The sequence below is a fragment of the Zonotrichia leucophrys genome, chromosome 6 (assembly GCF_028769735.1).
Source record: "Zonotrichia leucophrys gambelii isolate GWCS_2022_RI chromosome 6, RI_Zleu_2.0, whole genome shotgun sequence".
Lineage (NCBI taxonomy): Eukaryota > Metazoa > Chordata > Aves > Passeriformes > Passerellidae > Zonotrichia > Zonotrichia leucophrys.
The window spans coordinates 9,129,540-9,143,440 of record NC_088176.1 but is presented as its reverse complement, the minus strand read 5'-3'; the positions used below and the strand labels follow the sequence as shown (position 1 = coordinate 9,143,440).

Sequence of the window (13,901 nt, the reverse complement as noted above, 5' to 3'; positions counted from 1 at the left end):
CTTCCCTGTCTTGTTTCAACAGCTAGTGGCTTTTCCTCTCCCTCTTTAATGCTCTTGCTCAGCTATCCCAAAATGAAAGTAAGATTTATCAAAAGATCCCCTCTTGCTGTTAGGCAGCTCTAGCTTTGACTAGTAAAAACAATGGACCTAATTCTGTTTCTAGTCTGGGCCCAAAGACCTTGACATCTTAGGGTAACCATTGTGTCACTTACTGTGCTTGTCAGAAATGTGAGGCTGTAAAGGCATCTTTGAAACTCCATGTAACAATGCTGCTTATCTTTCCTTTCCTTTCCTTAAAGCAATGTGACATGACATCAGTGGTGGCCTAATCTGTCTCCCCATGGGAGACTGGGGAGGAAAATAAAAAAAAAGAAACAGGAAAGAAGAAATTTATCCCAGAACTGGTTGTGGACACAAAAATGAGCAAGTTATTTGGTGAGAGTAAATCCAGTGCAACTGAGACCTGCAGAATCGAGGCTGAATCCTGTGATGCCCCCTGCTGCAGTGCCTGGAAAGTACTTCTGTTGATACAATAAAGTGATGTTTCCCTGAACAGATATGCTTGGAGGGCAAATGGCACTGCCTCAACAATAAAATATATATAGCAATTCAAGTGTAAATTGGTCTTATATTGGTCTCTTGTGCGCCACTTCGGCCACATGAACTGATTTTCAAAATCTCTCAACCTGGCTGACATGTAACTCTACACTATGAGAGAACAAAAGCACCAGCTGCATTTTGGAGACATTTAAAAAGCCTTGAGTTGGTATAAGTTACTCCAATTTAAGGTCTTCCTTCTAATAATTCAAACTAGATACTAAATGAAAATGCTTTAAAAACGCTGTTATCATTAGTAGCAAAATTCACAAAAATTTTTCTTCTTGGATACTGCTTCCTTCTACTCTAAAATGGATCAAGATCTCTTGGGTACTGGCTCAGATTTCAGAGGGAACAGACAGTGGTGGATGTGATTTTTGCCATTAAAAGCACAAAATATTCCTACTGCAACAACTGCTGCCTTTTTACCTTTGAAAAGCAACTTACAAAGTTAAATGTTAATTTCCCAGTCAGTTCACACTCCCATGCCTATGGACTAAGTTCTTCTAGGTCTAAGAACAACTGAACCCACAAGTGAATATGAATGTATAATTTATTTGAGGTGGACAAATCACATCATTAAAAGTCACAGGTAACAAATTTTATCTGGAATTTGAATCAGGTGTTTATTTTCAGGGGCAGCTTCAGAGAAATACAAAAGATAAGCAGCACGCATAACAATCAGATGCGGCTGAGGAATAAACAGAAAAAAACAATCCTGACTTGGGATGAAAAAGATGCATCTTGAAGGCAATCCACTGAATGGCTTCTTCAATTATTTATTGTTCAAAAAGTATGCAAACCATGGCACAGGCATAATACAACCCTTTCAGCAGTGAGGAAAAGAAAACCTCATCCTAACATATTCATTGCAGAAGTCTAAAATAATATACAGAAAATTTCAAGTAAAGGATTGTGGTCTGAAGTAAAAATTCCATTTCATATTTAAAAAAATTAGAAGGCTATTTGATTTTCTTCTCTCCATCCACTGGTTGATCCGTTTCAGAGTCATACTGGTACTTTTCCACACAATTCCTAGGGAACCAGCCTCGTTCTCTTATTCCACCTTAAGACATGAAAAGTTGCATTAACTTAGAACAAAACATGGCCCACTACTGAGGAAAAACACAGCACTGGAAGAGACATCCATCAAGCACTTACCCAAGTTATTTTCTTCTACAACACAGAACAGCTAAGTAATTTCTAACATCATTGCTTGGGGATGTACGGATTTTCTCCAACTACCTAAAATGCTTTCAGCCATCTCCAAAGTTTTGCAGTGCTCTACCTTCCTTGAGAAAATTCGTCTTCGTACCCTATCTGAATCTTTCTGTCTATAAATCAGGTTTACAGCTCCTTTTTCTACACAGCAAGGGCACAGGAAGCAGAAAACAAACTTGTCTACCACAGACTTTCACACAGCTGATGACTATGTGTTCACACCCAGGCTGTCTCCCATTTCCTATTCCTCTCCAGGTAAACGATCCCAATTCTTTTGGCTTTTCCTTATAAGTCACAGTTTCTATTATCCTAATAATTCTCATTTTTCTCTGTTTTCCTCTCACCCCTTTACAGTTGATCTTCCTCTTTCCTGAGATGCAGTAACTGCTTTTATTTGTAGAGTACTTCAGCAGAGGCTCTGCCAATGCTCAGGAAGATGGAAGGTTTACATCAGCATCTGGGAAGCTGTATGCCTTTTCTTTTCTGAAAGTGTTGACTCATCTTAAGATTATCATTGAGTCTTTTTCCACAGAAGAACTGCTACTTATTCATTTTGCCATCTTGCTGTAGTGCAACTTTTAATTCCTGCTTATTTACAGTATTTTGCTATACCTTCCTAACAAAACTCATCCTTTTTTTGAAGCCTAGTCTGATCCAGCCTCTCAGGGTTCACCAAGTTCTCCATCCATAACTCATTTTAGCTGATTTAAAAAACCCAACATTCAATAGAGGAGATATGTCCTACTAATCTTCACAATAAGCAATGTAATACAAACATGTTCATTTGTATCTAATGTTTGGACGGGTTTATTAGAGTGAGCTGCCAGGGCACTTCCAGCCCATGAAGGTTTCAGACGTCCCACAAAAAGGATGAACTCTTTCAGTGAGGCTGGCAGCCTCACTCGTACAAATATGAAATGCACATGCAGTGAATTAACAATTGTTTGGAAGAAACAACAGACTCCAACACACCCTCTGGCAGGTAAAATTTTAGTTCAGTCCAAAGCAAGAGATCTGAAGTGAAAAATGTAAAAGCTTCAATGCAGGTGGCTGTGATGCTAACCAGCAGATCAGCAGGAGTCTTTAATATCTTCAACAGCCCCAGTTAGTTTTATAAATGCATAATGTCTCTAGAAATTATTTCAAACAAAGATATGTTGTCTCCTAGTTTTTAAGATACACAAAGATTAATCTCTATAGATATAGAGTGTGTAGGTAGGAAGCCTGGATGTGTTTAAGACAGACCACCATTTAAATATAAAAAAAATTAATAATCCTTAACCTCTTTATGGTCTAAAACTCTAACTTTTCCTTAGAATATGAAGTGTCCCCCTTACCACTCAACTTTCAATACACTACTACATCAGTGTTCTGTCAGTCTGACAGAATGAATTAATGTTTATCAAAACTGGGAAGTCTGTGGAGAGAAGCTAGTGCCAGTAATGTTATCATTCTACATTTTGAGAAGTGAACATATAATATTGGCCACATTTCTAGATAGCTATAAAATTGACTTGCAATTTTCAACAGAAAAAGTGAAATTAACTGCTCCATACCATCAGCAGCTGAGATGAGAATCTTCTCACCATACATCCAGTGTCTGGGGAAGGAAGCACAATAGGTAATTAGATGCCAGAACTCAACTCAGTACTTCTTTTAACCAAATATAAAGGGGTGGAGCCACTAACTTTAAGCCTCTGGTGGCTAAAATCAGATCTCCTTTACTCAGTGCAATTCTAGGTTCTTCAGTGCAGGGTGTTGTGAAGAATGTTTTAACACCTTTAGTCACAGGGCAGCAGACACCACTGTAATCTTCTATGGCTCGATACCTCACCTACAGATTGGAACAGAACACAGCAATTGGTTTTTTGAAGGAGTTATGGCCCTACTGATAAGTTTCACACTAAAAAATTAATTCAAGCATACCACAGATTTAAATATAATGACAATGGCTGTCAAAGGGACTCTAAATTCTAAATTACTGCTTAACAGTGAAGCACAATCCTCTTTATTATCATGTTTCTTCCCATCTGGAAACTAAGAAGCAAATGCAAAGGCTAAGTGCCAAGAGTAACTGAGCAGATTGCTATACATTGTTTGTGTCACTTAATTACATTTATTTATACCACTGTTTCTATTATTTCAAAGTAATTTTAGACCAAGCTTCAACAAATACTTACACTTCTTACTCGCTTGTCTGCTTTCTGTTTCAGTTGCTCTATCTATAAATGATTAAAAATAGAAATTTAGGCAGAATTCAACACAAAATGAAACCAGGTATAGAAATCATTCAACAAACACAGGAAGTACCATTAGCAGCTAGAAGCACTCACAAAAGCATAACTTTTTAGTGCATCAAAAATGGGAGAACATTTAACAGAACTCCTGTACATGTATTTAAAGCCTGTTTATTTTAGTTATTAAAAAAGCTGGTTTATTATTGGAAAGGAAAGCAGACAATAGTGGGGAGAATCAGCTTGAGACACCACTGAGGAGCAGTTACCGTCAAACTGTATTGGTGACATCCATCTCTAACTGGCCAGTCCAGGCCATCTCCCTCAGGAATCCCAGACCATGTAAACACTTGCCTGAAGTTCTTCCATTTACTTCCCATATCATAGGGGAAGATAAAGGTCTCACCCGTTTGGTAGTACTGGATTCTGTCTTTGGCCTGGAAAATAATTAGGAAATGCAGTACATAAAAACACCTTACACTAGAGTCAAGCAGCAAGGGTCATAAGCCCTGTATGGGTCCATAGGACCTAGAGCAAATATTTTCAAGCAACAGTAGTGAACTCCTGCTGTATCAACCCAGGCTTTAAAACCTCCTTAAATTCAGAAGCATGTCTGCTTTGGGTGCCCCTATCCCTGTCAACCCCCATTTACTCTTTAACAACAGTCCACTGACTACATTGATAATTCCCTCCATGCTCTGATCTTACTTAACTGCTTTCTTTTAGAGACTAATGCCTGACTATTTCTCAGTTACATACAAAAGCTTCCACAGCTGAGAATCCTTTGGCTAATGATCATGAACATGACTCAACACTGGTGGTGCCAGCTCCTCCTCTAAGAATGCACACACAGGCATGATCTGAATTGCCAACATTCCGTAGTCACGGGCTTTACATTCCCACAGTTCTGATGACATCTAGTGGAGCAGCCACAGAACAGTGCTCTCTTTGTTGCAAAAATGCCATTTTATTAAATATTTGTGTATTATAGTCTGTGCTCAGCTTTCAAAAGGGACATATTAGCAGCCTGAGTTTTACAGTAAAAATTTTAACATATTATTCCAAATTCTACAATAACAGGGATTCCTTTCACTTATGTTCCATTATCCCAGAACTTGGATCCAGCCATACAAAGAGCTGACATTACAATACTTTAAGTATTACAAGATTCTCATGCTAATTTGCCACACAAAATAAAAGAAAGACAACAAGACATTAATGAAATGCTTGTGGACTTCCACAAAAAAATAACCAGGCAGAACCAAACTAATTTCTAAATACTGAGTCAGTTTTGCTTCCTCTAAACTTAGCTTCTGTTGCTTGACTGTATTTCTCCTGAAAAGTCTTGTGAAAACCTTTATAGAGACAAGGAGATCCAATCGAAATTTAAAGGACTGAAAACTAGGTATTTTCTAGTACTTCTTTAAAATCAAGGAAAATCCTCCCTTACAATCCAAAGTAAGAAACAGGTAAAACTATGAGTTAAAAGATGCCACTTTGAATGGGTCAGCGAGGTGGACAATCTACATCTACAGGCAAATGTAATGACTAAGCTCAAGTTTCAGATGAAAACACCCTCAAGTAGGTAAGTAAAGTCTTTTCAAAGCAAATATTGTATGTTCAACAAGCTCCTCCAAAACAAAAGAAAAATCTATTCATTTACATGATTTCTCATTTCTTTCAGTGAATTTCAGAGATGGTAAAGGAAAAGTTTGTTGTAGGTGTTAGGTCAGCGTTGAAATTGTCAATTGAAATAACATCTTTGGTTTTAACCCAGAGATGCAACAAAAATTATAAATATGGAAAATAGACTTTGTAACAGTACAAGAATATTATAATAAAAGCATACCTTTTCTTCAATCCAGGATTCGATTGAAGTTTTATTTGTCAAAATTACTTTCATCTGAAATAAAAGTGTTAGGTGAAATTAGGATTTATTTTCTGCAGACATACATCACCTATACAAAGAAAGCTTCATTTAACAAACTAAACTTGTTTTAAAGCACAAAACAATTTTTATAGACTTAAGTGAAACATTTGTTAGAAGCTAACCCTCAGCAGAGATACATGATCTAGAATTACACACTTAAGACAGTACCACACAGTACTGCACTTTATGGTTAAAATGTGTCTTTGTTTCCTTCCAAAGATCTCCAACATTTTAAGAAATATATCAAATATATTTACACCTATCTGCAGGGACAGGACAGGTATTTTTCCTTTTTCAGGGAGTTTATAAAATCCATCTCATATTTTCTTACTTACTTAGATTTTCACATCCAAGAAAAATAATTTAAAAATGAAAAATAATTTTAAAAAATCAAAAAGAATAAAAAAGTAATTTAAAAATATGAAAAAATAATTTTAAAAAAACAAAACTGTGGTAGCAGAAAAACTGGGACAAAGCTACACAAATCCCTGAAAAAGTTATACAACATAAGCTTTGAACAACTGTACTTATCTCAATCCTGAATTCTGTTTCTGCTCCACAAGCACACAGAACTTACAGCTTTTAACTTCTTTGTAACAGAGCCATAGACTCACCTGGATAATAAAAAGCATCCCAACAGCAATAGTTGTTCCTAATGCCAGTCCTAAGGCAAATAAAGATGCAGCAAATGCAGACAGTCCAAAGGGAATAATGGGACGAGGGTCTCTTTTGGCTGCACTCATGTCAATCTTCACAGAACTCCACCCAAAAGATATCTGCAAAGAGAAAAATTCCATTCAACTCTAGAACTTTCCAACTGCTGAAACAAAGCAAGTTATCCCTAAGAAATCTGGCTCTGAAAGTAAGTGTCCAACACCTCACAGAGATGAAGTAGAGTAACAAAAAAAATGTACTCAAAAGACTTGTATCTTCAGAAGTTTGCTGCTAGATGGAAAATGAAACTACAATCATTCCCCATCTTGCAAGCTCCACACACCCAAAAATCAGCAAAAAAATCTGGACTCTGGTATGTTCAAAAACTCATATTCATCAGTGTCAGATGGACAATGTTTGCACAGACAGTCCCTGTTTTCTGTGGAAATGCTGCAGGTTTCCACTGAAAGCTCTGCAGACAGCAATTCCCAACATTATCCCTCTGCAAACACAACTCAGCTGCTACAAATACAACTTCATCTGTTACACTCAGGTGACATTATCAAGCTCTTCAGTGCAACCACAAAGGCTGAAATCAAAGCTTATAATCTTAACCATGGATCTGAGATAAGGGGTGTATTCCAGAATGAGCTTTACTCACTGTTGAAGTTTTCCAGTTAAAAAAACTACAGCTAATATATTTTAGTCTCAAAAATAATGTACATTCTTTCTTGAAGCAAAAGACACAATTCAAAAAAAGTGGCCAGTAAAAGAAAATAAATATGATCTAACTTGTGTGTTGGAAATAAATAGCAGCTGTTTTCTGTGCCAGCCAAAACACAGCCTGTCTCTCTCTCTCTCTCCATAAAGTGCTACTCAGAAACTGTCTTCAGTCAATGTAGAGCAATAGGAAACTCCCTGTGATTATGAGAAGCCACAGGGAAAAAAAAGAAAAAAAAGAATTAAAATAGAAACAACTTTCTTTGAATCCTCCTCCATTCCCATACATCTTACAGGTACCCAGCAGAACTAGGAGTGCATGTGGAAGAAGAACAAGGAATTCCACATGTTTCCTCTCAGAAAACCAAATTCTCACCTACTTCCAGAGATAAATTATGCACCTGACTCAAATAATATTTTAAGCATTTAGTTATGTTTTCTTACTCTGTTGTAAAGCTGAGTGTACATTGTCATAATAAATATGAAAGAAGCATGAATGCATCCCAGTGGAGCTAAGAGGAGAAACAGAGTGAAAGATGCATGATTCTGATATCCACAACAGTTGTTGATCCAAGGACAGTGGTGATCCATCTTCATAACACATCTGTGAATAATAAATACTGATTAATATAAAGGACAGAGAAGATGTTTCTCAAAAAACTCAAAGGATGGCTGATTTTCTAATCCTCAACCTCCATTCTTTCATTTAAACCCACCAACTTCTACAATCAGATCGACACAGTTTCTTTTCAGTTGCTATTCAGAATTATATTTCCATGTTGTAGAATTAAAAAAGCAAATAAAAAGTGCTTCCAGGGTTTATAGAAATAACAAATGAACACATATGTTGCAATATCCTTTCCACACTCCCATAGGAGTCCTTCAGAGGACAACCTGCCCGGACTGCAGACAGCTGAAGTGCCTTGATTTTTTCAAGATGCACTAAATTCTAGTGACAGCTATTTATAATAAAATATCCTTTGTACAGGACAAGTGTGGTGGAAGATAACAAGGTGCAAACTTCTTAAGTTGACCAAAAAGGTTTCATTATGTCACTTAAAGTGTCAACTCCCTTCAAAAACCTGCTTTGGTGAAGAGTGGAAAAAAAGCAGTCCAAAATTTCCACTCAAATCAACTTTTAATTCCCCTTTGGAAAGATGACAGAAGAGGTATTTCTACTCTCAGAGCACATCAATGTTTTGACTAAGAATTTAAAAAAAATTTCAAATGATTTTTAGGTATTTACATTTGCATCTCTGAAGCAGGACTGCATTGTTTTGTTAGTACCATCATGAAGTTTTTAAGAGAAACTGATTTCAAACTATAACGAAAATGTTAAAGACAGTCATTTTTCTAAACTAAAACATAGCAAAACTGTAGAGATACCATACAACTAGAAAGTGGAAACACTTGAAAGGCTATAGTGCTCATATGGAAGGTTTTAAAAAAACTACAATGCAGGTGCTGGAAGCACAAGTTATGGTAACAGCCCATCATGAGGTTTGAAGCTGCTCTAAAATGGATTTTCAACAACTGTGAAGAGGAACAGTACCTGTTACACTTCCGACAGTGGTGTGAACGAGGTGCCTTGTAAGACTGACACACTTTACAGTATTGGAGATACATGCAATCCTGAGATTTCTCCTTTAAACAGAAGAACAGCAGTGTTAGATGTATACACAACTCTGCTGGCAATGTTTATCTTGGCATTTTCCTAACTTCTGATTTCTTCTGACAGGGTGTGTTTCATAGTCCAACCCAACTTAATGGTAGGCGTCAAGGAGAGGAAAAAACAAAATTAAATCATCTCCCAGCTAATCTCTTGGCTATCAACACAGCCATCTCCCACTGTTGAAAGTGCTGGCTGCTAAAAGAAATAAACAGTTCTTCCTTCAGGAAGAGCAACTGTACAAGCAGGATTTCACAGTGAAGTTCTGAGAGTAAAAGTCAGCACGTTATTGTTCTAAGAAAAAAAAAAAATTCCGAACACATTTTCTCTCCATTTTACACAATAATCTACTCTAAGCTTATTACTAAGATACAGCACTGGTAAACACTAATGTTCAACTCTCTCACAATCTCTTTTGCACACACAGTCCCCAACTACAGCAACACTTGCAGACAGCAGGCAGTGGCCAAAATCTTGCACCCATTTGTCCTGCTAAGATGATTATCAGGATCCTCTTCTGCCCAGACTCTGTCCTGAGTAATACTCCACAATTAGAAAGGTGACCAGCACTAAACTCTGCATCACCCCACTGGAACACCAACTCTGGGCAACTGCCTTGAGATACTGAACTTGTGTCATTCTTGGCTTCAACTCTTCCAAGAGATTACTGAAGCACGGGAAATGCAAATTTCTCTCTTGCACTGTGTGAAGCAGATGGTAACCATATAATTTTCTGGCTTGCATAAAATAAAAAAGAAATTTTCTAAATTAATTACTTCTGTTACTGCTAGCAGCAAAATCTCCAAACCAGGTGTCTGCAGGAGCACGCAGATAACCTTGAGGTTCTCATTCCCAGCTATCTGTCCTTGTTTCCTGTGCTTTGCTTTGAGAAGCCCCTAATACAATAAAGCACAGCAACTGCTGCCAGCCAAGCAGCATTAGCAGAGCCCTGACAGCACAGGGAGGGGATGGAGAAGGGCAGCAGAACAGAACAGAGCCTCGGAGAAGCAGATAAAGGACGCAACTCAGGCAGGCAGGAAGCCCGCTCAGCTCTGCAAGGCTGACAAAGCTGCAGGCACGGAAATCAACAGAGCTGTGCTTGCTGCAGCTGGGGTCAAGGAACGGCCTCCAAATATTACAACACTGAACACAGAATACCACCAAAACAGACCCCAAAAGGCCACATAAGGGCTTCCAATAAGGAAAGTGACAATGTAAAGTAAAGCACTACATATACATTAAATAAGTGGGGATAGCTAGTGAATGTGTAATCAGTGCGGCGGATAAAAACTCTGTTTACCCAACGCTCGGCATACTCCATTAGAGGAAGGATATTTGAAGGGCCCAGCGTGCTGCTTTCTAAGAGCAAAACTGCGTTAGAAAGTTTCTATCTGTCCGATTTCGGTATCAGGAACAAACTGGGTTCTACTGGAAACTCTGGAAGCGGCAAGAGCAAACCGGGGAGAGGCAAAGGGAAGATTTCGGAACAAGATAAGGAGGAAGGAGTGGCCTCAGAGCGAGCAGCGTTCTCGGGGGACAGAGGAGAAGCAGCGGCACCGAAGGACACGCGATTTGCACAGTCCTGACCGCGGGGCGGCCGGCCCGGCCCCAGGGCTGCCCGCCGGGCCCCGCCAGGCCCCGGGCCGAGGCGGTCGCAAGGCAGCGCTTACCGGCGTCCACCCCAGCGGGACGTACCCGGGGCCCACGAACATGGCGCTGAAGTAGTTGTAGAGGATCATGACGGTCCAGTTGAGCAGCATCACGAAGTTGACGCTTCCCCCGGCCGTGTCCAGGGGCCAGTACCAGAGCGCGGCGTCGGCCATGGCGGTGGCGGAGCACACGGCCACCACGGCCAGCGCCACCGCCGGGCCCCAGTGGCACAGGCGGCGCGCCCGCTGCAGCGCGCCCGGCCCCACCATCGCCGCTACCGCCGCCCGGCCGCCGCCGCCCCGCCGCCGCCGTGCATGGCTCCCGCCGGCCGCCGAGGGAGAGGGCGGGAAGGGAAGAGGGAAGGGAGCGGGAAGGGGAGGGGAGGGAAGGGAGTGGGAGGAGAGGCGGGGAAGGGGCGGGGAAGGGGCGGGAGCGGGGCCCGCTCTGCCACCACAGCCCGCCCGCGGTCCGCACGCAATACGGCCCCCCCGGGAAACAGCGGCCCGCCGGTAGCGCCGCAGCCGCGTTCCCCTCCCCTGCAGGTTACGAGGCGGGGCATGAGGGGCTGCGGGACGGGAGTGACCCGCCGCTGCCGCCTCTGCTCGGTGCCTGAGGTGCGGCGCGATCCCGCGTGTCAAGGCCGCTCAGGGGTTGTCGGGAGGGCCGAGAGGGGCTGGGCCTTGCCGGTTAAATCACCTGAGTTTCGCCGGAACGTGTGGCGAGGAGCCCGGGGGCGGGGTGGGGGACGCGTTTTGGTGTGGCAGAACGCGGAAGCGGCGCGGTGCGGAGCGGCGCCCCCGGCACCGGCAGCGCCATCGCCGCGATGTCCTCCGACTTCGAGAGCTACGAGCAGGACTTCGCCGTGCTCACGGCGGACATCACGGGCCGCATCGGGAAGGTGCCGAAGCTGGTAGGAGGTGAGAGGCTGCTCTCCGCCCCCGCGGCCCTCGCTCCGCAGGCCCGTGCGCGGGAGCCGGCGGTGGGCGCGCAGGGCGGTGGCGGGAGGTGCCGGCGTGGTTCAGGGAGCCCTCGGCGCTGTCACTCTTCGCTCCTTACGCAGCGCTGTCACCGCCCTGCCCCGGTCTGTCCCAGCAGCGAGATGTGTTGAGGATACTGTGACAGAATATTTGCTCGCTGGTCGCTGTAAGGATCAGCCCTTCCCTTCTGCCCCGCTCTGGGGTTCCGCCGGTGCTCCTGAAGGGCTGGGCAGAGCTAAAGCTGCTGGGGGATGCTCCCCGTGCCAGCATTGCTGCTGAATCCTCGTTGTTGTGATCATGCCACGACATCACTCATGGAAATCAAGTGTTTTTCCTGTGGCACAGACAGATTTTGTGCGTGACTTAATCTGAATCAGTATTTTTGCTGCCTGCTCCTCGTACGTTTGATTTGGATAATTGACTGTGGTGACTCACAGGCAGGAGCAGATTCAAAGAAATCCGTGTTCGTTTACTTTAATGTGTTTGTCAGTAGCCTGCAGCGTTCATGGTCTATTTCGTGATGTATCCCTGCAGCAGAGTCAATACTGTCTGTAAGAGTAGAAAGATGAAAATTTTAATCTTGTTAATCAGCCCAGCTGAATCTTCCAGCCCACAGGAATCAGTGCCCCAGTACGGGGCTCTGAGTGTGACATGGAGGGAAGTTGGCACTCGGGGTTTTCTCATCTGTTCCTCTTGTAGCTCTGCTTAATGCCTCTTCCAGCTCATTTAATACTTCTGCCTTTGCTTCTCATGCAAATTACCCAGAAGTTTGGGAGCCTTAACCATAGGAGTGGATAATGTGTAAGAAGGAAGTAAACACATACTAATGGTGTACTTTTCCATATGACTAAAGGAAAAGGTATCATGCATCCAGGACCAAACAACAGCATCCTACTTTTAGAGTGGGAAATGCATCATGAAGTGATGAGTAGGGACCCTAAACGGGATTTGAGGTAGGTGGTCAACTAAAATGTGTGATCTCAGGGGATTTTGAATAAAATATCTTTTTGATTTTGGAAGGTTATGTCCAATTCTAATCTCAGCAAGTTGGAAAGTCTTCTGAAAAAACAGGGTTGAGTTCCATGGTTAAAGGAAACTGTGCCTTTTCCTTGGCTTAACAGAGATGTTTTGCTCTTGATCTTAACAGCAAGGACACAGAGAGATAATTCAGTCAGAACCTGCAGCTGAGGTGGAAAAATTTGTCAGTTTTCTAATGGAAACTTACAAAATGAAGATGAAAGAGAATCAGAGTTCCTGTGATTGAATTTTAGAACTGGTGTGTAATTTAATCTCCTCAGAAATTATATTTAACCTGTAAATGGCCACTGGAACCGTTTGCTGAGATGATGCAGGGAATCCTTCACAAAGGCTTCTTAACTTTTGAACTGTAAATTTAAAGACATCTCATAGGAACAAGGAGACATCATAAATACACTACTGGCTCATCCTCTGAAAATCAATAGTGCCAGGCTGATTTATAGGAAAAGAGAGATTTAATTCCCTAATTGTAAAGAATAGAGATTTGAGTTCCTTGTTGTATAGATTTTGGAAGTCATCAGAGTCTGCTCAATAGTAGAAAGAATATTCTGCATAATAGTAGTGGATTTCCATAATCCTCTCCTTGAATCAGTCTCCCTTATTCACTTAGGGAGATTTTGGAGCTTAAATAAAAGATGTTTAAAGAGTATTGGCTTCAACAGTGACATAGCCTAGAAGCAGCAGGCTTTGCAATCATCACTCTTTAATGAGACCATTAGAAGTTTACTTTTGTAATAGAATTTGCCATCCTCTTGGAGGAGACAGAATGAATGCTCCCTGCAGGACCAGGAATGTGGTACTGGGCTAAATGGAGTCAAGATAAGACAAAAGTTAATTTTTTTCACCCCATATTATATTTGTGGTTGGTTATATGGATTTTGAACTGACTTGCATTATAGCTGCTTCTTGCACTGTGCACTTATGGCTTAGCTATTGCTTCTGTTTTCAGGGCTATTCTGTCTTTCATCAGGGAAAAAAAAATTCCACGACTTCAAAACAAACTGCAGTCTTAGCTAACAGAGGCATTTGACCACTTGGAAAAAGAAATCTCTGATTATGCTGAACCCTTTATCAGAAATATTTTAAATACATATTTTTCCCTTGTTTCTTAATAGGAACATTTGCAAGATCTTTGCTTCTTCATCACCAGAAGTTCCAGTTAGTTCTTGTGGCGGTGACTGGGAGAGCCTCAAAGAGAGGAATGTGAGGTG

At 41.5% G+C, this 13,901-nt stretch overlaps 2 protein-coding genes across 5 annotated transcripts in view; one reads left to right on the top strand and one right to left on the bottom strand.

Moving 5' to 3' along the window:
• Positions 1-1,132: 1,132 nt before the first annotated feature.
• Positions 1,133-11,062, bottom strand: ZDHHC6 (zinc finger DHHC-type palmitoyltransferase 6). The gene is made up of 10 exons (XM_064717430.1): positions 10,696-11,062; positions 8,909-9,000; positions 7,801-7,960; positions 6,597-6,758; positions 5,902-5,955; positions 4,322-4,489; positions 3,999-4,040; positions 3,507-3,652; positions 3,375-3,418; positions 1,133-1,663 (listed from the first exon to the last, which is right to left on the bottom strand). The coding sequence occupies exons 1-10, from the start codon at positions 10,942-10,944 to the stop codon at positions 1,560-1,562; spliced, it is 1,221 nt and encodes a 406-aa protein (XP_064573500.1). The 5' UTR covers positions 10,945-11,062; the 3' UTR covers positions 1,133-1,559.
• A 349-nt stretch (positions 11,063-11,411) lies between these two features.
• Positions 11,412-13,901, top strand: part of VTI1A (vesicle transport through interaction with t-SNAREs 1A) — a 256,512-nt gene continuing 254,022 nt past the window's right edge. For all 4 annotated transcript variants that reach the window (XM_064717431.1, XM_064717433.1, XM_064717434.1 and 1 more), the window contains exon 1: positions 11,412-11,592. In XM_064717431.1, the coding sequence (XP_064573501.1) occupies positions 11,499-11,592 (94 nt within the window). In that variant the 5' untranslated portion in view covers positions 11,412-11,498. The remainder of the gene's footprint in view (positions 11,593-13,901) is intronic.

Excerpts from the sequence above, each read along its gene's own strand:
- ZDHHC6 (XM_064717430.1), bottom strand. The coding sequence starts at position 10,944 with ATGGTGGGGCCGGGCGCGCTGCAGCGGGCGCGCCGCCTGTGCCACTGG. Across the intron at positions 5,956-6,596 it reads GGATGCTTTTTATTATCCAG|ATGAAAGTAATTTTGACAAA; the intron begins GTGAGTCTATGG and ends CTTTTATTTCAG. Across the intron at positions 3,419-3,506 it reads TTAGCCACCAGAGGCTTAAA|ACACTGGATGTATGGTGAGA; the intron begins GTTAGTGGCTCC and ends TTCCTTCCCCAG.